We start from the raw sequence: 25247 nt of genomic DNA, 5'->3' as shown, positions 1-25247 counted from the left end.
CCCCTGGCTTTGGATACCAAAAGAGAGATATTCGGTGAATAGGTATGACATGAGTCTCCCGAATGGTGCGTTTAGCAATCAAGTCTTTTGGTAATTCTCAAATGACGATGGGTAATTTTTGGTGAAGGAAAGTGCATTTTCACATGGCCGTATGGTCACAAGCCGGGCCAGCGTTTTCTCCAGCCTCCTTTCAGTTACTGCTCCACAGCGAAGCAAAGAGGGGCAAGTAGCGCTCTCCGCCTAAGTCCCAGCATCGGTTCACAGCAGCCCTGTACGCACAGATGGGAGAACTGGTACGAGCCGTAGCTCGCAGAAACAGCACGAGACAGGACAAAACCGAGAGGCGGGAGATGCCCGCGCCGGCGGCACGCGTGCCAGGCTGCGTTCTGCCTCCAGCCCTCGTCGCAACGGCGGCTTCAGGCAGGGCTCAGGCTGGCGCTGCCCTCACGATGGGAAAGAGATGATATGGCTAACGACAAGGTGCCTCCTTGCTGGACAGGCAGACTCATCCCAGATAACACAAGAACAATCCTCTACATCTTTGCTAGTCATCGCCTGCTGTGCTTTTCCAAGGTAAAAATCACCCTAGCTCTCCATAAGTTAATGGTCTCAGCAGTAGCCACCAAGAACAAAAAACCGACGAGTACCACTTATTAGGGACTATGGCAGCTAGCAGTCTTTTGTTCCAGGTCCATTTTTGTCTTTCTCTCCATTTTCAGACAGAAAAGCGGTTGGCAGGAAGAAGTTACACATAAGTCCAGAATCTATTGCTTTCTGAATGTTGTACGTGGTCTCGTGCAGCTGCAGCAAAACCCAGCCAAAACAAGATGTAGGCTGTGCAAGAGCCAGGACGGAGCCGGAGATCTCTGTTGAATCTCAGGGTTATTCCTATTTTCGGAATTTTATCCTTGCAGTAGTCTTGGTGTCCCGAGACTGCCCGGTAGGCACTTGGTACAGTGGGTAACTGTCCTCTCGTGCACATTTTTAAGTACATACATAGAAGAAAATACCCGCTGCTGTAGAGATTTGTAACGAGTACTAAGATTGGTCTGGATGAATTATGAATGGAAACATCTGTGTGCATGAAAGCACAACCAACCTGTCAGCAGCAGACCTATCCTCTGAGGACAGGAGGAGGACAACGAAGTTAGAGAGCACATCACTCACAGCCCGTCTGATGGCAGACTGTAGCCATAAAAAGCCCCCTAACAAGGAAACAAAAAGCTAGCAGCACTGCTTAAGATCTATGGAAGCCAAAAAAAGCAAGACCCTGAGGTGAAAGATCATCCCACAGCAACAGGTAAGTCCTAGCAAGTGTAAAAAACAGTCCGAGAGCCAGTCTGTTGTGGGGAACAACGCAGAAGACATAGCGAAGGCTTCGCAGGCGGCGTCCCTCCTCCTCCCTGTAGCCCACAGCACCCGGGTGGACGAGGCTCGGCGCCTGCACGGAGCGAAACCTAGAAGCATGAATGACTGAACGCAGGTTTGTTTTGAACAAATATCACCCTTCCCTTCTATAAGGTCTCACATTGAGTTTTATTATATTAATTTCCTACACTGCTGCACAACCACTGTGCAGTATAAAAGCTGGGTAATATAGCTGAGGGACTTTCTGTACGGCAAAAAGTTAAATGGAGCAGCGCGTTGACATTGTCAGCACTTACTGGCACGCGCGTGAGCTTAAATTCCAGGAGACACATCCTTTAGACCAGCTATCTTCAGTATACTTCATCTTCAGGTAAAACCCTAAAGGGAATATTTTCTTGAAGGAGGGCCTAGCATATCTGAGGAGAATTATATCCCTACATAATAAGCCTCTCCATAAAAAAAAACCCTGATTTCATGCATTCTGGTACGAACACGAAAAGCAGCATTGCCCAAAATCACGCACTACAGACGCTTCTTCCGCTGCGATGCTCTGCGCTGGCACCGAGCAGCTGCAGCAGCCGCGGCCAGCTCGCCGCAACGCACGCGAAAGCAGTCAATCAGCGTCACTTTAAACGCGTGTTTGTACGACGGACAGCAGGTATTTTAAGACTTTCTGCAGCAAAGTTTCAGCAAATCTTTGATGCCACTTTTAGAAGTTGTGTGCCGCTTTTGGAAGTTGTCGTTTTAGTCCTTAAATTGAAAAGGATTATAAAAATGTGCGGAACTGGGGAAAACAAACCCTCTTGCAAGATGAGGTTTTGAGTCCATTTTCTTCCCTGTGTGAACACGCCGAAGAGATGCACGGGTAGGAAGAACCAGGGCAACCTCGTCTTGCTGAAAGCCGGGTTTTTGACAGTCACTGGCGAAAACTGTCTCTGACCTAGGAGTATCTGTATCAGTCAGAAACCCAGCATTAAAAAGAAAATAAACTTGCCACAGATAACACAGTTGTATGAATCTTCATTTTGCCTCCCTGGGAATGCAGCTCCAGCAAACGAGAGAGGTCAAGAGAAATCTGATTTGGGAGAACACATTTCTGTCCCTCAAAGCTATTCCCCCCAAAATTCCTTTCCTTGCTGCAGGACAAGAAAGCAGAGAAACTGCCCTCCCACCACGTTTCAAGAGGTGGGAGGACATTTTTTCATGGCCCTCAGCTCTTGGTACTCTGAGCCCTGTTTGCTTATCACTTGCAGCTCAGCCAGCTGCAATTCCCACCGGCTTTCCAGAGGAGACCAATTATCCCACCTAAAAACAAAGCGTCCAGGAACCACTTAATCACACTTTTCAGAGAAGTAAGAGGAGAAACCGTCCCATCCCCGGCAGAGGGGCTGGCGAGGATGCTCTAGCAGCCTTCGAGGTTGGAATACCAAATGTTAGACTTGTCCTAATAAAGACATTTGGATTGCAAGACAGGATTTTTCTTTCTTTGTTGAGCTGATAGCTACATGCCACCTGCCTTCAGGGTAAAACAGCACTCGTACGGCTACAGTAGTTTGTTGGCAGAAATATTCTCTCTCCAGGAAAGCACAATCAAAGCAAGCAGCGTATGTAATGGTTGGACACAGGCCTTTCAGAGAATTATACCCCTTCCCAGGAGGGTAAGCTATGTAAATATAAAAAGTATTCTACTCTGCACAGAAGCAGATTGTTGCCCCACATTGCCAAGGGACTGAACTTAATCACTAATCCTCTGCATCTCGTAGCAGAGGCAGAACTCCAAGCCACAGGGCTGTGGTGGTGTAGCAGGAATATTTCCCCGGAGACAGCAGCTCACAGAAGAGATAAGGCACATCACAGCTTCGGAGTGACAAGATTGCTATCGCAGCCTGTGCCTCATTACTATTTCCAACCTTCAGCACAGATCTATGATGCCTTTCCAGGATTAGCCTACTTCTAAAGCTAAAGAAAGTCTCTCTTAATTTACAGCCTGTTACTTATTTAACACCAGAATCCCATTAATCGAGAGGGCCTTTGGACTATCCCAGCATTTTCGCAGTACGGTGTACTTGGAACACCACGTGGGACTAGAGAGTGTACGGAGCGATGCCAAGCACGGTACTTGGCTTAAACAGAGCACGTTTTAGGTACACAAACGTTCTGGCCTCATACCTAGAAGCACGGAATCTGATAGTATATATTGCCCCCTTTTTTAAATACTGGGGGTTTTTTGCCTCCAAAGATTCCCATGAATGGTCATCTTAATAAAATGATCATGATCTCCATATATGGCTTCAAATAATGGAAATAAAAAAAAACGAGCATGGGAGACAAGTCAGCCCCCAAAGTCCCGGCCTAAGGATCCCCTGCCTTGCATTCTGGTACAAAGCCTAACTACGGATAAGTGTCTTATAACTTTTCTTGGGGTCAAAAACCGTTTCTAAAATACATTCTTTTAGGACACAGTAACTCAGATGAAACAAAAAAAAAAAAAAAAAAGCTTGTTACCAGAAGTATATGCAGGCTTCTAAATATGTATTTTGATACCAGAATGATTACTTTCTTACTTGCATCCTTTTCATCACTTTTTTTTTTCCCCCCAAACCAAAAGGCTATCTTGAAATAGGGAAGATGGACAGCTATTGTGCAACACTAAAGACTACTGGCTTATAATCTATTACCAGTAATGAGCCTCAGCTATGCACCTTGAATTATTCTTCTAAAGGCAAAGTGGTTAAAAGTAATGGCTATCTGCTTCAGCTCAGAATAACGAGGACACTAAAAAAGTATATAAACAGCTAGAGTATGTGCCAGCTATGCAGGCGGGAGACCCGCTCTCCTCTAATTGACTGGGCAGTACACCTGCGGCATCGGCAAGTCAGACAAACACATCACCTATCACGCTGGAGGAAAATTAGCGGGTATAAGAAGAGCAGTGCATCCCACAAGCGATCCCCCAGCTCCCTTTCGGTGACTCACTTTCCCTCTGATCCATAGCTGTTCATGCTGTCCTCAATGGACTCGTGGCTGGCTTGACGGACGGTCCGGCTGGGCATTTCGACAGCCAGCCCAGTCTCTGTGCTCCTTTGGATGGCTCCTTTCAGTCTCCGACCATCCCCATCTAGGAACAAAAGGGGAGAAAAGACACTCAGCTATCGTTCCCAGGGCCTTTTGCAACGACAGAGTGAAGGGGAAGCAGGGAAGGTCTTTCAGATCAGCCTGACATCTGGCAGCCAGGCAGCATTTTGCACTCCCGCAGTGTTTCGTTACTCAGCCCTGCTTCAGCAGCAGCTCCCGGTCATCTCTGGAGCCAACCCAGCGCTCCAGCAAGCCAGGGCCCAGCAGAAACTCAAAACGTACATACCACCCTACCTCCTCCGACCATTTGTACCGACCGACTGCGCGTCGGGCGCAGGCAGGCACACGAGCCGGCTCTACGCGGAGCTACCCGGCTGAGGAGCGCAGCAGCAGCGCCCGCGGGCAGAGCCGAGGAGCACGGCCTCGCCGGGCCTCACGACGTTTCCTATACCCCGTGTCGCTGCCTCAGGTTGTGCGGAGCAGCAAAGGGCCACAGCTCCCGGTGAGCATCAAGGGAGCAGAGCGGGGGCACGGCCAGGGAGCACCAGAGGCGCCGCGAAGGCAGGAGCCCTCCCGGAGGGGAACAGTCGGGCACGGCCAAACCGTTCCCTGGCGGCACCTGGAATCGCACCGGGAGCGGAAAACCCCGGAGAGGACTATTCCCCTTCGTACGCGCCCTCGGCCAGAGCGCAAAGGGAACGAAGGAGGTTCTGGCTCCTCCTGGGCGCAGGCTGCAGAGGCCCAGCCCTCCGAAACCAGCGGCCGCTATTTTCATCCCCAGCAGTCTGCTCCCCAGAACAAACCGCGTTATGTAATGAATACGTAACGAATACCATTACTATTAATTGCTTTAGCTGGTGCTGGGAAGCTCCAGATTTCATCCCACATACAGCACTCATCCTGAAACACAGCTGCTACAAGTTTTCTGAACAAAGCAGAATTATCTAAAGCCTTTAAAGGTGCCCGTCCATTAACCTGGATTCAGGCAACAAACCTCTGACCCACGGTGCTCTCAGAAACCCTCCAGCTTTTTGAGTACCACCCTGGAGAAGAAATGACCCAGCTATTGAGTCTAGCGAAGTCAGGCTCCCCAAATATTAAAGAAAACAAGTCTTTCCCAACTACTTTGGAAATATAAAGATATCTGTAAGAACTTGTCTAAAATATGCAGAACACTTATTTGTGTAGCAAGCTGCTTGACCTAAAACACTTTTCTTTGCATCTTGGTGTGAACAGGCACTTTTAAAAAAAAAAAAGTCAGTAAGATATCAGAAACGCTTCCTATCCTACTTCTCAAATTATACCTACACTGAAATGCAAAGGCAAAAATTCTTCCGTAAACTCAGCTATAAAGTCCCTTTTCCCCTGGTATCGTGAGGTTTCCGAGGGGGTAAACGTGCTGGCCCCAGGGCTCTGTACCAGCCGCTGGCCCCACACGTGGATGCGTCCCTGTGGGCTGCGAGGATAGAGCGTACGCGTGCTGGGTTAACATTAACTACGGTTTGTATTGTTTGTGTGCCTAGAGCGAAGTATGAAGACATTGTATAAATCAGGAAGTTACACAAACATAAAACATATTTTTAACGTGCTTCCAAAATCCAACCCTTCAGGCAAGAATAACAATGCAGGCACCAATAAAAGCAAATCCTCGTGAAACGGCCTTTCCCGCTTCCCCAGCCGCTGCTGAACAGCCCCTTTGACGCACCTTCGACAAGCCTCGTGCAGCTTGCTGGATCCCCCGATGGGGTTGCCAGGTCCCTTTCAGAGCATCCCACGGCCTGGCGGGCAGACTTGATGGTCCGTTTAATTTGTCTTGCATTCACCTCTCCGCAACCAACCTTTTCGTCATCGACATCCATCAACGCCCATCCCTCCTTCACGCGTGCGCTCTCAGAACGCTCATCCTTCGGCACCTTTCAGGCCGGGCCTTACGAGAGCCTTAGTAGGCAACCACAGTCAAAGCAGCAAATGACATAAATGTAGGAAACAAATTAAAAACGCCCCGTTGCCCAACTATGCAACACCTGTTTAAAAAAATCGCTTATTTCCCCAATCTAATGAGACATGCCTGCAGACATTCACACTCAGAAGGCCACGCATCCACGTCTGGCAGCGCACGAGAGGCTTGGGACAGAGCAAGGCTCTAGAGCAACCCAAGGCGCTTGCTGCTTTCTATCAGCCATCTCCCGATTCCACGCTGGTGACATGAAGCAGCCGGGCCCAAAGACAAGGGAAGGCAGCAGCGTGGAAGACGGGCAGGACCAGAGCACTGCGCCGGCGACGATTCCGCTGGCACGGGGCCAGTTCAGCTGCAGCACCACAGGCACCGCTTGGAACTGCTGGTTTTCTCCGAGTGGGTGGTTTTCTAGTATTCCTGATGGCTTTTACGGCTATGACACATGGATATTCTTATTTAAAAAAAATATATATAATGGAGAAACTCTGGAAAACAAGATGACAGGAATAGACGACAAGAATCCCTCCGTTCCTCCCTGCTCTTCCAGACAGAGATGCGCAGCGACTCCTGCGTCTCCCAAACCATCTCCCATTACTCTGGAGACAGGCTTCTCCAGTCTTTTTCCTCTCCAGTCTCTTTTTGCCAGAAGTTTCCCTTGAACAGAGCGGGAGGAACCTGTTTTGCCAAAAAGGCAAGCTCCCAAACCACTGCAGCCAGAGTCAAGACTGAAACAGGGTAAGAGATCAGCATAATCACCAGAGATGCCATCAGAAATGGGATATAGGTTCCTAAACTACCCACATAAACCCTTTAGTCAAACTTTACCTTTACTCAAACTTTACCTTTAGTCAGCATGTAACAAAAATACAGTGTTTTAACCCCCTCAGTTGGGAGAGAAGGGCAGATCCGGAGTAGCACACCTGGAAAGGGTCAGCGCAGAAAGGCAATAAATACAAAGCTGCGCTACTCGTCCGCGGACCGAGAACATCTCACAAGCACTAGTCGCCGACTAGCAACTGTCTCCGGCCAGCGTGGAGCACCGCGCAGGGGCTGCGCCTCCTCCCTTACCTGAAATCTTATGCTTCAACACCTTTGCAAATCAAGAAGGTAAATGATATGCATCTATGTGGGTGTTGCCTGGCAAAACCATTTGTCTTAATTTAATTGTTAGCGGTATCTGGAACAAGTAAGAGTAGTATCGACGTTTTCTGCAGCATCACCAGATTTATTCCCTGCACCTTTTCCCATTAAGCACTAAACGACAAAGGTTAAGCAGCCGGTCAGGCCTGCAGCACAACACACAGCTGAAGAGCAGATTCTGCTTCAGAACGACCTTGGGAAGAAGAAATTTTTTGCTCAAATATCCAGGATAAGATACACAGCACCTCGCAGATGCCAAGAACCAGAAGGGACCAGCAGACACTTAGCCAAGTTCTCTGTGTTGACAGGCACTTAGATGTTGCTCTGTTCAGCCAAACAATTTATGTTTGGCTAAAGAATATCTTCTAAAAAGCTATCTGCTCTGGATTTGAAGATATCAAGAGATGAAGAATCTGCCATTTGCCTGTGCAGTTTATTTTACTACCTGACATTTAGAGATGTGACTTAAGTTTGCCTGGTTTCAGCTTTCACCCATCAGGTTTTTAATGCCCTTCTCCACCGCGAGGGCTGCTTTCTGTTCTCGCTATGAAGACTCTTCTGCAGCATAATCAAGTCATCTCTCAATCTTCTTTGACAAGTTAAACAGACTGAGCTCTTTGTGTTTCTCGTGCTCCGGCATTTTTTTCTGCTGCCTTTGAATCTTTTTAATGACCTCCCCAGGTTTTAAATGCCCTTTTGAGAACACGCACAGCAGAATCGGAGACTGCATTTTACTGCAAAAACATGCACAGAGGTAAAAATCAGCTTGTACTCTCATCTTCACTGCTTCTACTTGCATCTCCCAAGACCACGGCAAGCTCTTGGTATAGCATCACACCTCGCCTGGACGCTGTGCGGTCCCTGCCTGTCCTGCTGGTACCACCTGGTAGAACGTTATATTAAGGAATATGTAAGAAAACACATTTTATTTGAAGAGAGACAGCAAAAAAGTCCAGACAGCTCTATACAACTCTCCCACCCTCAATACTATTTACTATCTTTCTAACGTGCATATTGCCTGTGAATTTAGTGAGGTTTAAACTCACGCTTGCTCCGTATCAAATGAAAATGCTGAATAGCACCAGGCCTTCAAAAGAGGCTCCTGCCTTTGAGGCTTTGCCTTGACAACTGCTTTTTTGAAATAGGAAGTAAGTTTTTAATCTCTTTATCACCATCACATTTTTTAGGGTCATGTTGTTCTAGGACAAAACCCTTACATATCACATTTACCCAGATACCTGCTTCTACTAAAACTCGGAGAAAAAAAAATGTCTGACAAGACCCATTTTCCCTAAATCCTCCTTGACCGGTATTAATTATATTTCATCATTCTGTTCTTTATTAATTGGATCTCATTATCATGTTTCCCCTAATTCTGTCTGAGAGTGACAGCAGACCAAGTAACCAAAAGCTCCCTCCAGACAACCCAGCAACGGACGAAGAGGCGTACGGTGACCGCGCAGGTGCCCTGCATAGCACGCAGCATCCTTTGCAGAGTTCCCTTCCTTAAATATATTTTCAGCTGCCAAGCGCCTCGAGAGGCAGCTCTTCTCGAGGATGATGCCAGTCCTGTGGCAGAACTGACTGCCACCAAGAATTGTATTTGCCTTAAACCTTGGGGGTGGGAAAGACGAGAGTGGCACCGTCCCGTTCTCTCCCCCAGGAGAAGAGTCACCATTTCTCACGCCCTCTTCTACGTCAGTCTAACGCACGGCTCCTTGAAGCCCTTCCTCTCCGCTACTGACTGGTCTCTCCATGCTCAGAGGCCATCAGGTCTTGAAAAATCTGTGCAAGTTCTGCAACAGCTCATCACAAGGTCATGACTATACAATTATTACTCCCACACAGAATTACTCTACGATAGATGTTTACAGAGTTGATGTTTCTGAGGGACAGCGTGTGCCCCTTTCCCCGTTATCCTTACCCTACCTCCCCTCTCATTGCTTCCTTTTCCCCCACCCACGTCCATGGCACCCTCCTTCTCTTTCCCTTTCCCTTTTCAATTTTCCCCTCCATGTTGGCTCAGCTTGCTGGATGCTACCAACACAAAAAGAAACCGGCATGATGCACGTGCTATGGACCCTCCCATACTTTAGAATTAATTGATATTGATTTAACCCTGAGATTAGGAATTGATTGAATTTCAACTCGATCAGCTTTGCTCCTAAATTAACCAACTGCTTCCAAGCACAGAACGTGTTGGTACCACAGCACGTGGCCAGGCAGCACCGACACGGGCCGCCCAATACACAGGAAGGGTCCCACGGAACAGCCTGGTTCGCTTTTCTCCTTCCCAAACTTCACCTTGGGGTGCAAGGTGGAAAGGAAGGGAAACGAGCCGGACGCTTGCTTTCACGTTGCATTTGTTCCTACTGCAAAGCTCTGGGCAAAATAACATTTTGTATTTTCCAGGACAGACTAGTTCAAGCCTAAGCGAAGAGACTGCATTTCTATTGCTTTTCTTACCCAAGCCAAGCAGCATGCATCGATTTGCATCACACATGCTGCAGGGTATCGACCCGGGCACACTCTGCTCTCTGGCTTCACACCTGGGCTCCTCAGCGAGTGAATTATCTGCTTTGCTCCAAAATGAGGCCCAGGTACAAACCAGCACTTAGGAAGCACGGAGAATTGACAGCCCCAGCGGGGAAACAGAGAAAAACCCATTTGAGAGAGTCGATGCAGCCTTCGGAGCACGCTGCAGATGATGTAGAAGCCGAGACGAGGGGGATGAACGTCTGCAGTCAGCATCCAGGGGTACCAGGGGCGCGTGGCCGGGTGGGACAGGACCTGACTGCCCGCAAGGGAGATATGCCCCGAGCTAGGCAGCAGTTTACACCACGTCTGCCTGCTCTATCCTTGGCTCAAACATGATCTCCCAAGCCCTTTCATTTCCCACAGCCACAAACTTCACTCTCAAGGTCAAAAACAAAGAGCTGATTCTTGCTTTCTTCTCCACGAAGGTCTGCCCGAGAGAAAAGATGACGCATGTCCGTTTGGGGCTGAAAATGAAGGAGGGAAAACACAAAGCACCCATCTGGATATCATCACCTGCTGAGATTAGGAAGAAGGTCCCCAGGTCCAACAATGTTCTTTGGCACGTCTGTGGGCAAAAAGCAGCAGTGGGAGTCTCAGCTCAGCACCCCGTGAGGCTGCTGAAGCGCCGACCATTTTACCTGCTTCCAATTTTCAAATACTCTGAGAAAAGAGCCAACGCGTTAGCCTCTCCGCTTCAAACTTTGTCACTGCACTGTTGTTCCTAATGGGTTTAAAAATAAAAGATTGTTTTCTGTTTAGTCAGATGCTGAATCCCTACAGACATGTGCTAAGATTCGTGTGCCATGAATCAATTCCGAGATGAATAAAAGAATTCCATTGTTCAGCTTCAAAGGGAAAAAAGAAAAGTCTTCCCACAGCCTTGCATGAATATCCGACACCTGCGACAGCCTGGCACATGCTGAGCGGAGCGGCTGTCGGGGTGGGCATCGCAGGCCCTTTTACATCCGAGTCCGTGTTCGGAGCAAGCCATGCTGCTCTCCCAAAGGGATGCTACTGCTGAGGGGAAAAAAAACTACATAAATACTGGATTGTCACTTCAGAATGCAATTTAACAAGATGAACTCAGTCTCATCATGCCTGGCAAGCTCTGACATTCTGCCAAGTATTCCCTACATCGACATCCTAATGGAGTGTGAATTATGAGCACCTAAAGAGAGGCAGTTTGTACTGTGCTCCAGAACACGCCAGACGATCATCACAGCCTGAGTAATCCACCAGAACCGACAGAAAATGGCTGGGGATAAGCAGGGGCCCTAATCAGGCTGTTTGCTTCGTTCCCCTTGTCCTAGTTTCAGACACTAATAAAATCACACCCTTTCTTTCCAAATTAAGCAGAAAATCTACGGGATGGAAAAAAAAAAATAAATTTCAACGTGTTAATTCTTAATCTCTGCAGATTAAGTACATCCACAGGGTGGGGAAAGGTCAGTCAACTCTTCTTGGGAGAGCCAGAAAATAGTAAAATCAGCAACTATTTGCATTGCTGTGACAGCGACAGACCCCAGCTGAAGGCAGAGCAGGGCCAGGACGCCCCACCTGCACGGGCGATGGAGACGCCAGCGGGACACCTCCGAACTCCCACCAACACGTGGCACAGCCACCGACACGTCCCACTGCTCCTGGGCCACTGGGCTGTTTTAGCACAAAAAAAGCTTTCTCTCGTCCTAGCGTTCAGCCCTGCCTTTCCTCACCCACACCGAGGGGCAGCGGTCGCACCCGGGCCCAGATGCACGCACATCAAACCAACTCCCCCCAAAGCCGTAATTTTTTCTTCTTCCCCCTCACCATTAGAAGAGGATCAAAAATCATCCGCAGGGTTGTTGTTACCAAGCAGGCACCTGGCAGCAGTCTCGGAGGCCGCCTTCCCTTCTTTACCCACTGAGCTTGAGACGCACAACAGAAAACTTCCCCGGCCCGCAGAAGGGCGACGCGTTACGTAGCCGTGCACGGCGCGGGAGCTCTGCGAGTCTCCGTAAAGCAACAGCCCTGTTCTTAAAGCCTAACAGTAGCTTCCCGTCGCTAGGACGAAGCTAACCTTCCTCCTCTTCCTTCCTAGAAATGCTAAGAACGGAACAGAGACCTGCCGCTCCCCCGCGCAGCCCGTCCGTCCCTCCCACCCCCCCAACGCTGGGAGAAGAGCGTTGCGCCCGCTACTCCTCTCCCACCCCACCGGCGCGGGCAGGGGACCACCAAACCCCACACGCGGGTTTTTAGGCTCGCCGGTAGCTCCTAACCGCCCCACAACCCGGCCCAGATCCCCAACTCCTCAGGCGCTTGAAAGCGGCAAGCGCTTTCTCCTCTAAGCTGGTCCCAGCTGCAGTTTGGTTTAAATCCAGCTGGCTGGGTCTCAGCAGGTCTCCACCCCCAGTAAGATGTTGTTGTCACCTCTTGTGGGCTGGGTGGAGCGCTGGTAAAGCCTTGATTTTGCTTCCTATATTCATGAGATCCATTTTCATATTTTAAACAAGGGAAGTGTGATATATTTTTTCTGCTCCTTTTGAGGTTAAAAACAAATAGTTCCCATGATACTATTTTTAATTTTGACCTTTCTGATAATTCATCTATATAAAAAAAAAATTAAATGGCCAAAATTTTCATTTAAAAATGTCTAAAGAAAAAGTTCTGCAACTAACGTGTAGCCAGGAAAATTGCTTTGAGATTTTTTTTCCTTCACTGACAAAAGAGAGAAAGCTAACCAACCCAAAGGTAAACACGTATATTCCACTTTCAATGACTTCCAAACAGATTTTGTTGATTACCGTACAAAATTGTTTAGCTTTTCACCATTAAAAAGTTACAGTACCCTAACACTAACAAAAACGTTTGTTTCTTTCAGAGTATTTCGTGGGAACTACTCTGCAGCCAGACCCAACTCTTCAGAATTCTTTCCATGTCTCTGTTTTGGTTGCAGCAGCAGGATCCAAATAGCTTCATCTGATGGCTGCTTCTGCATTTTTATTTTTGTAAGAAAATGGAACACGCTGCCCCCTCCTCTTCCCCCAACCTGCCGTGCTTTGCAGGAGAGTCTGATTAATTGAAATGTCCATACGCATGCAGAAAATTCCCTGCTGTAGTATTTCTGCAGCAGCCTAGCAACGAAACGCGAACGCTGCCCCATCCGCAGGCCCAGGTCTCCGGGGACGGACAAGCACAGGACCGCTGATGCTGCGCCAGTCCTCCCTGGAAGAGCTGCACGGCCGGGACGGACACGTCCCAGGCCTTCCTCCATCTTCTGCTTCTTTTGTGCTCGGACAAGGGCTGATGACTTAAAACCAAAAAAAATTCTTACTATCGTATTTATAATGCAATGAACCATATACACACACATTCTGATTGCACAGCAACGAGGGGACCCAGTCTCTCCACTTCTTGGAGTTTGTGGTTTAAGCCTCACCCAGAGTTTAACTCCCCCTCTTTGCCATTTGCCCAGCCGGGAGGCCCGGGGCTGCTATCTGAGTACGCGCCAACGCAAGGGAAGTTCAGCTGATGGGCTCGGAGAACAGGTACGTTTGGCACAGCCACAGGCAACTAATAACAACAAATAACTGACTGTATTTCAACTACTGCGTTGTAATACTGACTGCCTAGGAAGCTGGGGGAAATGTCAGACGTAGTACCAACAACCAGCAGTGCTTTAAGACACAATGTTCTCGGTTCAAAACTCTTAAAACTTTGCCAACTGTGAAGATCTGGGCAGCAGGAAAACACGAAAAGCGAAAGGTGGGTGGCCAGTTTGTCTGCCAGGGCCGTCCCAGGGCCTTCTCCTCATCCTTTCACAAGGAGGAGCTTAGGTGGAGCCGATTCGTGTCCCGGTGGCTGAAGTCCTCCAGGTGACCAACGCGAGTTCTGAAGGCCAGGTCAGGATCTCGACCGAATTACAAGCGAGTTGAACCAGAGCACTCTGTCCTAATTCTGCCATCCATCTCACACTATTAATAACTCTGAGGATGTTGCTTAAGTCCAGGATCTGAAATATGAATGAGCCTGCGCTGCAGAAAACCTCTCAATTTAGAAGAGGATCACAAAAATAAGGTGACTTCGCAAAAATAAAGCGGCTAGAAAGCGTCATTGTAAGAGAAGGACGGCATGAGATGAAAGAGCTGCCCTGCCCACGCTTCCCTACGCCAGGAAGCTTTGCACAAGGCTGTCCTGCTCGTCCCGAGCCCGCTGAACTCTTGGGAAGACAGCAGTGGGCAAAATCACTCAAGCAGTCTGTTTGCAAGCTGTGTTTTCCCGTTGTGGAAGAGGACTCCAAGGTCATGAGCCTCCTGAAGCAACCAAAGCTTCTCGGAGAAGCTGACACGCCTTTCCATCCAGGGGATTTATAATGCTCAGCTCCAGGGTTTTCTTTTCACTCAGAACGTTACTTTTAAGCTGAGATTACATATCAAACCTTTTCTTCTGGGACCACTAATTTGGGTCTTTCTCTCTACCCAGAGCCATCTTCATATCCTCCACCTCTCCACCAAATCTGGCCGAAACTGGAAAGTACGTGCTACGTTTATAGGAATGATGGAGAGAGGGGAGAGGGTGAGGACAGGGCTCTGCCTTATGTACTTGAAGAAATAATTGCCTCCCTCAAATTCACAGCTAGAGCAGGTAAAGTTCAGTTTTGGTACAGATAAAATTCAGGAGGAAAGAGCTGACAAGGCCAGATTAACAAGATTTTTCCCTTTTCTTCTGTCCCACTGATGCTCTTTTAGGAGCGAGCGGCTTTGTCGAGACCCGTGTGTGTGTGAACAGAGAGCGAGCCACAGTCTTGGCACAGTGAATGAGTCATGCAACCTTTTGTTCATTCGTTATAAACACAATTAAAAACACAGCCACATTTCTTTAACAGGCATGAAGCCACAGCACCCTGGAGTCATTCATAAACTAGAATCATGGTGCAGAATCGCGCTTAGAATAGCATTTGATTTGTGTTTAGCTTGGGCTGTAATTACTTCATCATATTTTCCTTAAGGAAATGAATGATCAAATTCACAAGGAGTTGACTTTAATTATACACACTGCTTAATAACTTGCGTCCATTTGGAAGCAATTATTTGATCCACTGAGGAAGCGGAGAGGGGGAGATGACAGTCTGGTTTCCAGAGAAGTCGAACAATTTCAGGCATTCAGCTTCTAATTCCAGGCAATTGCACCAGATGATACAGCTACCTGTGTCGGGCTTCACCAAAGGTGCTTTCATGTACTACCTGTAGCAAACGCTAAGGGAAGCAAGCCAGCCAGCACGTTTTCCCCCTCTAATTCCACACGCTGCTTTGACTCACGCAGAGGTATCCTTTGACAGATCCGCAGCCACGCAACGCCCGTCCTGCCGGGCAGCTACCGCATCCCACCATAGGTGCGCTAAAGGGAACCGTTTTCTTCCCAAGGGGCACCAAGAACAGCATGAAAACCTCTGCTTGCAGCACGCCGGCGACGCCGAAGCGGCGAGCACGGAGGGTGCTGGCGTTTCCCAAAAGCCTGGGGAAGAGCCCCGCGCTTTCTGGCGGGCGGAGAGAGGATCTGGCACAGCAGCAGCCCAACTCGCTCACCGGCTCCTCCAACCCACGAACGACAGCTCTGCTCTTGCAAACGGATCCACTGCGCTCATACCGGTTCTCTTGTATGGATCCCTTGTCGGGATCTGGGATCACTTTAATACAGCCCAAGCGCCTGGTTCTGCTTGGGTGGAGTGAAAGGAGAGCACCCTGCCCTCCATGACCATGATAATTTGGCTGCAGGCATCTCTGGACAGCTGGAAGAGAGGGTCAGGCTTCGACGCTCAGAAGCGGGACAGGACGAGCCGTCATGTTGCAGCAGTACCTTACAATATGAAGTGATTCGTGGTGACTAAGGAATCAAAGTGGTCAAAACACGGGGCTTCATCTCATAGCAAACAGCCCTGCCAATCATACATCACAGGTATCTTCAGCTGGTGACAAGTCAAGACAACACCATCCAATACCAAAAACAGAGGTGCTGAAATTTAACCAGCGGCCTCCTAACAAAAAAAAAAAAACCAAAAAAACCACCAAAAAACATTCAAGCAAAATTTTCACAGCCTAAACTCTGAGGAGATGCACGCAGACTCTCATCTGAGCGATAAACTCTCCCACAGACGAACATGGCAGACGCATAACCGCCTCCTACATCTGCCTTCTGCATGCACAAAAGCAGTCCTCAGATATAAAACCACCCCAAATTATTTGAAGGCAATTGGGAAATTCAGTTCACCATTTGTCTAAGCAGAGTATTGAGCTTCCAATAGAGGAAAAAAAGCCCCTTGGCCAGAGCTGGAAACTAGACACAATGTCTTCATCTCTGCTGACAGATACTGGGGAACATGGGAAACCAACCCAAATATCGTGCCTGTCTGAAGATTACTGAGGATTAGAGGAAAAAAGCCATCAATGGAGCAGACTAATATGTTTTAGGAACAATACCAAGATCTAGTTTTCTCAATTACCAACCATTAGATGCAGGAACAATCGGTCCTTTGTCAAGAAGAGACATGCTATGGTGTTCAATATTGTATTGAACGGAATTTGTGTTAATCACTCGGTGCAACACGGCCGCACGCCGGCCCAGCTTCACGAGAAGCGGATGGCTGGCTGTAGCACGGCTACCCCAGGACACGTACGTGGCAGCAAGTTCACCAAAACCCCGTGATTCGTGCCAAATATTCTAAATACTTTTTGTAGAAGGAGCAGTGATGAACAAAACACTTTAGAGCACCTTGGTGATTTCTGTCTCTCCTATGACAGCAGAAAAGAGAACAGATGAAGAAGAAACAAAAGGACTGGCGATACAGCCAGCATCAGTCTTGCAGACAACACTGCCAGTTCACAAGATCAAACATGCATTACAGAGCAATATGTATCTTTATTTAGGAGTGAAAAAATAGTTTTAACATAACTAACAAAAAAACATGTTTGATGGGAACCTCTTTATAAGATGTGCAGGCAACGAGTGACCTTCAGCAATGAAACAAGGTCAGAAGAGGACCCTGTGCATTAACCTCGCTTATGAAGCACCCGCATCTGCGTAACTTGCTTCCTTCTTCCACTCGCAGTTAACCTTCCCATTTCTCTTCTCATACTTAAAGACCCAAGGCCTTCTGATGCCAGCCCGGATGTCTTGAGGTGGTACTGGCAAGGTCAGAGAAGTCCATTTCAGCTGCAGCACAATCCCCTTCCATCACCGACGGCGCTCCGAGCGCTCCGGGTCACTCCGCTGCGTACAGTAACCGCGCCGGTGACGGATGTGCGTCCAGCCACCTTCCCCCCGTTACCAGTACGAGGGTGGAGCTGCACCACCAGGCTCCAGCCTTCGCCTTTATTCCAACTAACGCGGAAACAAATGTAAGGAGGTAGGGGACACAATTTTGAAAGTGAACTTCAACGAGAGACCCTCGGTCCCAACCCATCCACAGTCCCCGATCACAAGTCAAAATTACGAAGCGTGCTCGGGAGTGAAGTAACGCCCTTTCCTCCTCCTCCTCCTCCTGCGGAGCCACAAGTTCAGGGCTCCGTTCCCTTGGCAACAAAAAAGAGCATCACAACAGCCTCCTCGCTAGCAAATGGCATAGGAAAATGTGTCCTTTTTTTTTCTCTCTCCGGTATCTTTCATCACTAGGGAATAAGCCTGAACGCAGAACTCGCCACTCAGCAAAGATGGAAATAGATATCCATTATTGCTATTTAAAATATAAGTACCTTTGGAGCCTTTAAGCTTGTCCAGAGATAGGTAGCAAGTAAGGGATTTTAATTTATTAAGTTAAAAAAAAAACCTTGCTGAAGTTCACCTCTAAAGACAAATTATAGAACTTGAGGAGTTTGAGGAAAAAAATGCGCTTCATAAATTTAAGATCTGTATTTTAGATTCTGTTAATATTCACTTTTGAAAAGCATTAGAAAAGAAGATTACAAATTTAATAATGTAACACAGGGGAGGAATTATCCTCCTCCCCATATAAAAAGGCAATTTGTTCTTGCCTATAAATTGACTTTCTATTACCGTCATTAAACCAGCATAATGTGCTAAAATTAGGGTCTGCCCCACCACGGCTCTGTGGCAACCCACAGCCAAGAACTCATCACGCCAACAAGAGAAGGCATCCCCAGGAGGCGAGAGGGGCGACGGACGCTGCTCCCTGCCCCGGAGCAGGCATCTCCCGGCTGCAGGACATTAACGAGGGTTCAAAAAGCAACGGGACAAAATCAATGAGGAAAAACGTCAGGAGCAGAGGAATTCCCTAAGCCACGAGTCAGCAGAGGCTGGGCCAGCACCCTGAAGAAGCATCCCAGTAAATCTGGGCAGCTGCTACTCGCAGGGTTAGGAGGTGGGCACTCGTAAAAGAGGCCGTATTCCCGGCTGGCAGAAGTGGGGCTCTCTGGGAAGAAGCTATGCTTCTGCTTTCAGGTTTCACCACCTCCCATTTAGCTGTGCATTACACAGGGGTGGTGATAAACCCATACTGCCGGTGAGCAGGAGGTCAGGCTGATGCCTCGTCCCAGCGCTCATCTCCCTCACGGGTTTCCTCCGTGGTGTCGGACGCTCTTACCATCTCCCCGACACCTCGGCAGACACGAAAACCTCTTACCCCTTCCATTTTGCCACAACACAGAGAGGTGAGATCACAGTCCTCAGTAGTCTCCCATCCACTTCCTAAGCTGCTTCCAAGTCTCCCTCCTCTCTAGCTCGTGCGATAGGTTTACTGGATGTCCTGCGCGGTCTCCCTGCTCCGTCTGTGCCCAGCCCACCAGGGCAGGCCCTGTCTTCCCGTAGAGCATCTGCTCCTCTCCTCTCACTCAACATGCTCGTGTCTAACTCCACACGCGCCTGGACGTGCCGGGATGGTGCTGCAACGCCTGCACAAGAACTTGCCTAGCAGCATTAAAACCTGTATTCAGTGGTCTCCTCAAAGGGGCAGCCACGTACAAACAGCTCCATTGGAAAAACATTAAAATTGTACTGTCAGGTCTTTACTGTCCCCTGTCCCACAGCTCTTCCTCCATCCCTAAGTTACTGATGGGTTATGACACATTTCAATAACAGAAACCTCTTTGCCACCATTCCTCCCTTTCACCGGTAACGTACCTACGCAGCTACACATTAATTCTGTCCTTAGCTTTTTTTTTTTTTTTTTTAAAAAAAACCTATTTCACCCATACTTTATGCAGCAGGCCGCTAGAAGACTTGCTCACATCTTAGTTACTTCTAGAAGAAATCTGAGCAACTAGCACTGGGGAATGAGTTTCTAGCACCTGCGGATGGTTCCTGCCCGCCCTTTGCTCATGAACCATCCCAGGTTTTAAAAGAAAATAAGCTGGTACTTGTTCAAGATCCCCAAAGAGTAACATCGGTCAGCGCCCCAGAAGGTGCTCTGCTCCCGAGCGAGCAGGCCGGCACGCCAGGCCAGCGGAGGACCTTCAGCGCTAACGGGCGGCTCCGACGAGATGCGCCCTTCGCTCCATGACAGGTCGGTTCTTAGGCTGCCGGATGGCTCTCACTAAGTGCAGTCACCAATATTTGCTTAAAAACTTCCTATTTACCCAACTATTCATTCGAAGAAGCTTAATGGTTCAAATACCGGCAGAAAATAAACATGAAGGGGACTTGTGATAACCAAAGCGAATCCATTTGCAAGTCTGACACACGCACAGAAAGCACTTTGCCGTCTCCACCGAAGCCTGGCTTTAGTCTCCCTGCTGGAGCAGTTTCTGGGTCATAACACGTGCAGAAGTTTGGAGGTCTGCGCTTTGTCCTTGGCCTAATTTGGAGAAAGACGTTCCGTTTTGCTTCTGCTCTGACTGCACATTTCCATCAGAGTAAACCATAAGGCCACACCTGAGTTTGAAGTCACTACTAAATTTTAGCCCTCTGGATCCATGAACGACCAGCACATCCTTCTGGTATCCTGTAAACCGCTCTCCTTCTCAAAGCGTCTTCTTGCTGTAACCCTTCTCCTTAGAAATTTCGCTTTACCAAGCATGAGTTGGCCCTTCTGAATGTTACACCATGTTTGCCTTTCTCCTGTATTTTCTGCTAGAGAGAGGTGACTCTTCCCCCTGTATTTTACTGTTGTATAAAAGCAGTTTCCCTTTCAACAGTCCCCCCTCCTTTGCACAGCTGCTTAATGAATTCAAAGGGTGACATTTTGTTTTCCACAGTGAGGTAGAAGAGAAGCTGTAAACCATCACTGTGAGATGAACTAGAAAACACAGAGGCAGCAAGCCCTTCCCACCAGCCAGCCACGGTTCTCTCCACAGCACCCGCTACACATTGCAAGACTCGGCTTGTACTCAACTAATCAACAAACTGCACTAAACAAATCAAAATGTCAACTTTAGGAAGTACATACAAGCTCCGATACGCAACACGGTTTCACAGACCCCAAAGATTCTCGCCTTATTTTTGACGCTCCATGTGCTATCCCTACCTGGCCGCTTGGATGCTTTGCTCAAACAACAGTTCCAGGATCCAAGGGGATTTAAAGCCTAGAGAGACTTTCCAGAGCACCGCACAAATTCCTCTGATGCCACCCACACAGGAGGCTACAAGTTGGCACCAGTAGTTGTCAACATTTTGTTTTGATCTTCCAGCAAACAAATCCACCCTCTGAAATGTTTGCAGGATGCAGAGATAAAACGCCGAAATGAATAAAGACCACAGAAGTTTGAAGGGTTTATTTTTACCAACTAATCAATAGCTTCTGGCAGTCTTCCTCCAGCTCTAATAATACCAGCGAGGACAGCAACCCTTGGCAGGTTTTGCACGCCGCTCTGCAAACATTATCTAATTAACCATCACAATCCACTTCTGAAAAAAAAGAAAGCGTGAGCTGAAGTTCTTCTACAGCAAGAGAGAGGATGAGTATTGGGAAGGGACACCGATGGCCAGAACAAGGCTAGCGTTTAGGAGGGCCAGTTCTTGCCCGCCCAACCCACAAACCACGGTGTCCTCCGGGGCCGGCTGCAGGGAGACGGCGCGTGGGTCACAACACGCGTGCTCGCGCTTGTGAGCTGGGCTTAGCGCAACCCTCCGTTTCGCTTTGCTGTGATAAAGCATTAGGACAACTGGCCGAGCCAACTCATTAATAAATCAAACGACAATAAAGCAGTTGGAGGGAGATGAATTATTGAACTCAAACCAACTTAGTGCTCAGAGACAAAACTAAACTCCATCAGCTGGGAGCTAGGGACAACGGAGTCCGATTTTCCTCTGAACAGTTTTACTGACACGCCGGCGACTGCCAGTCCAGTGGAAACCTCGAAAAGGAACCACCATCTCATCTCCTCATTAAAACACGGCGAGCAACGGCAGCGATCCTCTCGATGAAGCACTACCCCTTTGCGATGACTTTGGACACTTCTACACGCCCATTTCCCCACCTCCGCTCCACTGGAGCCGAGAGGTGCATCCACCCCCGGAGCCGCGAGCAGTGGGGTGGCACGAAGCGGCTGCGGAGCTGGATCACCCCGCTCTCGCAAGGGCGGTGGTGTCGCTGCCCCGGCGCCCGCCTGCAGGAGGGCGTTCGTGGCAGTTCTCTTCTCTCCAAGGGCAGCCTTAACACTTGGGTACGGCTCCCTAACCAGGAGGCTGGAGCTGCTCCTCCCGACATGGCAGACCTGTGGTCCTGGCAGCTTGTTTTTACTTTGTGCTCTCCCCTTCCTGGAACATCCCAAATCAGCAGTGAATACTCTCAGACGGGGAGCGAAAGCTCTAACACCGTGTGACCTCCTCTGTAGGTAAGCCGGCACACGGGAAGATAAAACTAGTAAGAATTCACAAGTCTCGCTGGAGGACTCACTGGTCTTCTGGACATCACTTGCTGATTAACCCCTGACGCCCAGCAGATGACGGACAGATGACAGTAACCCATTTACTGATCTCTTTGCCATCCAAACTCAATTTATATGACTAGCCCTGCATAAAAGTCAGCTGAAATTTCTCATATACGATCTAGTCCCTGGGATCTAGTCTTCTCCTTTCACAGCTGGCGATTCCCATGAACTCCCAGTGCAATGCAGCACAGGCATGTGTATCCAGGAGAGAACTCAACTCTTCTAAATCCTACCTGCTAAAATCAAAAGCGCCCTGCACAGACTGTTATAATACAATGGGAAGATTTTCCTGTTGAAAGCATTATAAATAAAACAGCAGTTGCATCAAATAAAATCCTTTTTCCTTCCACATTCGTGCCCAAAACACAGAACTACATTCAAAGATCCCAATTACAAAGCAGTGTATAATATAAATCCATTTCTCATACAGCCATTTGTCCCACAGCGACAGAATATGTTTCATACTGATACATTTTATACAGATGGTTTTATCTTTGAACGTTAACAGATTCCTAATACACACCTCCAATAACTACTTCACCGACAAGATGAAAGTCGCTGCAGACATGTTACCGAGAGCTCCTTATTTACGGCAGCTTCAGATGATTTACGCTTCCCACGCCAGGCCTCTGACTCTGTGAAAGGTCCGGAGCCCGCCGAGGTCGGCAGCCTGCAGGAGCCTTTGCAAGACGCCCACCGCGGCGGGCGAGGAGGGCTGCTCTGCCTACCGCCCCCGGGCCCCGCAGCGAGGCGCGCGCTGGCTGCCCGCACGCGAAACGACGTCCACCAGCCTCTCGCCGCTTGCAGTTACGGGCCGAATCCTTACAGATGTTTAGGGTCTTGACAACATAGATACTGGATCGGCGGGAACTGGCTCACGAAGCAGTCTTTAAAGCTCTGGGGGCTCTTTAGGTGTCTAAATATCTTTGCAAATCCCACCCTCGCTCTCAGCACACAACCCAGGAGCAGTAGTTTGCCGCTCTGCAGAGCAAAGATAACCTTTTCAACTGAGCTGCCTCTGGAAACAAGACTTGTCTCTCCTCTTTTTCCATCCTCCATAACTTCTGAACCTTTAACCTACACTGGGCAGAGAGGTCAGGTTTCAGAAGTAGCATATTCCCAACGATTCATGAAAACGAGCACCCATGGACAGAAGAGAGATTTGAATTGGTGCCCCACCAAAGGAAACGCCGGGTACAGCTCAGCCTCCTATCCGCCACAAGAAGCAAGAGCCAGGGGAGCGGGGAGGAGAGATGCTCCAGCTATGCCCAGGCTGCAGCCTGCGCACCCAAGAGGCCGCGGGTGCCGGCGGGAGCCGGCAGAGCCCCGGCGCGGGTGCCAAGGAGAGGTGGAACCAGCTCAGCCGTGCCTGCAACAGTCCTTAACAGGCGGGGAGGAGCGCCAACCGAAATGCAGACTTCCAAAAAGGAGTCAAAACCAGTTCAGAGTCCTAAATCTGTTCCCTTCCCGCTCACGCATTATTCCAGTTTCTGTGATTTTACAGTCAGATTCACCTATTTGAAAAAGTTTTTCTCTTCCCTCCCAACACAACATGAAAGCCCCAAAGAACCTGGTGGGGAATCGCTCGCCGGGTGGGGAAACAGAAACTGAGTGCGCTCCTGCTAAAGAAACTCGTAACAATTACATACCATTACTTACGTCCAGCTCTGTTGTCATAAATAAGCAGTAAAAGGAAAAAATGTTACTTTTGACAGTAATGAGATTTTGTTTTTAAAAAAAAGGGAGAAAACCAGACAAACTGCTGCCTCCAACGTGGGCCGTGTCCTTCCCAGCACGGACAGCAGATGCCCTCCATAGCTCCCTACCCTCTAGGAAGCACACACGCCACAAATCAAAGGTTACAGAACAACTTAACTGAGGCGCCAAACTGCAATATTAACAGCAAATGTTCTTCCCGAGAGCCAAACTCAGCTGCAGCCAAAATTTCCCAATCCTGCAGCTCTGCTTCAGCGCTCCCAATGGAAAATTTACGTCAACCGCATGTCTTTGGTCAAAGCATCTCAGAATTAGGATGGCACTTTCACTTCTGTGGGCTTTTATCGGTTTGAGACAAATCTTGAACTTTAAAACAGATTAATAAACTTTGTTTCCTCTAAGACACAAGAGAGCAGATCTGAGAATGGCTGTAGGCCCAGTTCGAAGGGAAAACACGGCCAGGAACAACGCGAGCACTGATCCTAAAACAGCAGAGAGACACAGATATTACAGAAAAGAGAAAAGTCAGAGTCTGCTCAAAGTCCTCCTTTTCAGTTCAGTACCTCCTCGAAAATCAGAATTTAAGATGCAGTGACAAGAAAGCAGAGATAAAATCCAGTCCCAGATCAGGCGTTACCTAAAAGACATGACAAAGTCGGTATTAAGACAAAGAGTTAAACCCAGCAACTCCACGTTACCGAGAGCGACTCCTACTTACTCCTCGAAGCACTGTGGAAGTTGCACCTTCTTCAGGCTCTTTTTGCACACACCAATCAGTTTTGTAGCACTAGGAGAACAGCTCCAGTACAGATGTAATTCCCTTCAATATCTGGAAACGAGCCACCAATTGCCTGTGTGACTCCAAACAGTTTTGATGCTCCCACCTGTACCAAGGCTCAGAAGAGGGATAACCCATCTCACAGCATTTCGGTGGGGTACCTGGTATTCTGATGCTGATCATTAATATTAAAGACAGAAGACGAATCTCAGATCATCAGGTCAACCAGGAAAGCATCTCAGGGGATGTGCATCTTGACCTAAGCCAAGTCTAAGAAACATGTCTAAACCCTGAGTCAGCATATGTGTTGATACAAATCCACTTCTGCAGTCTTCTGAATAAAGTATTTTCTATTACTTTGGGGCAGCCATTACAGAGTCACAATATTTAGTCAACCCTTTACTTCTACAGTCATTAATCATGCACCATTTAACTACTGGTTTGTCATTTACTCTCCTAATTCTTTTTAAATCCTTCTGCTTATTTTCACATCTTTTTTCAATCCCATTCTACGCGTCTTTCTAATTACCCTCCTTCACTGTCATAGGCCGTTTCAACACAGACACGTTGAGCCAGAGGTGGTTTGATCACTTGCTGTGCTACGTGCCCAATGCATCGTTTGCTATTGCGACATTTAAAATATAAACACTGTTACTGGAAGATGATCAACTGTACTTAATTATATGGTCAGCTACTTACAACTCTAGAGGAGGAAGGGTGAATGAGTATTTGGTGGTGGACTTGAAAACAAGGTTTCTAACCTTGTAAAAAAGAACAATGAGAAAGGGGAAAAAATGCCCAGGATTCCCATCTTCTCAAA

At 48.3% G+C, this 25247-nt stretch overlaps 1 protein-coding gene across 1 annotated transcript in view; it reads right to left on the bottom strand.

The window, feature by feature from the left end:
• The window catches only part of RIMS4 (regulating synaptic membrane exocytosis 4), a gene marked incomplete at both ends in the record, with an annotated part of 52344 nt that overhangs the window by 12494 nt on the left and 14603 nt on the right, over positions 1 to 25247 (bottom strand). Inside the window, one exon of the mRNA XM_082325641.1 lies at positions 4345 to 4486. Coding sequence (XP_082181767.1) covers positions 4345 to 4486 — 142 coding nt within the window. The remainder of the gene's footprint in view (positions 1 to 4344; positions 4487 to 25247) is intronic.

Source organism: Platalea leucorodia, assembly GCF_965183815.1.
Source record: "Platalea leucorodia genome assembly, chromosome: 13".
NCBI lineage: Eukaryota > Metazoa > Chordata > Aves > Pelecaniformes > Threskiornithidae > Platalea > Platalea leucorodia.
The sequence above is the reverse complement of the archived record's forward strand: the minus strand, read 5'-3'. Positions and strand labels throughout refer to the sequence as shown.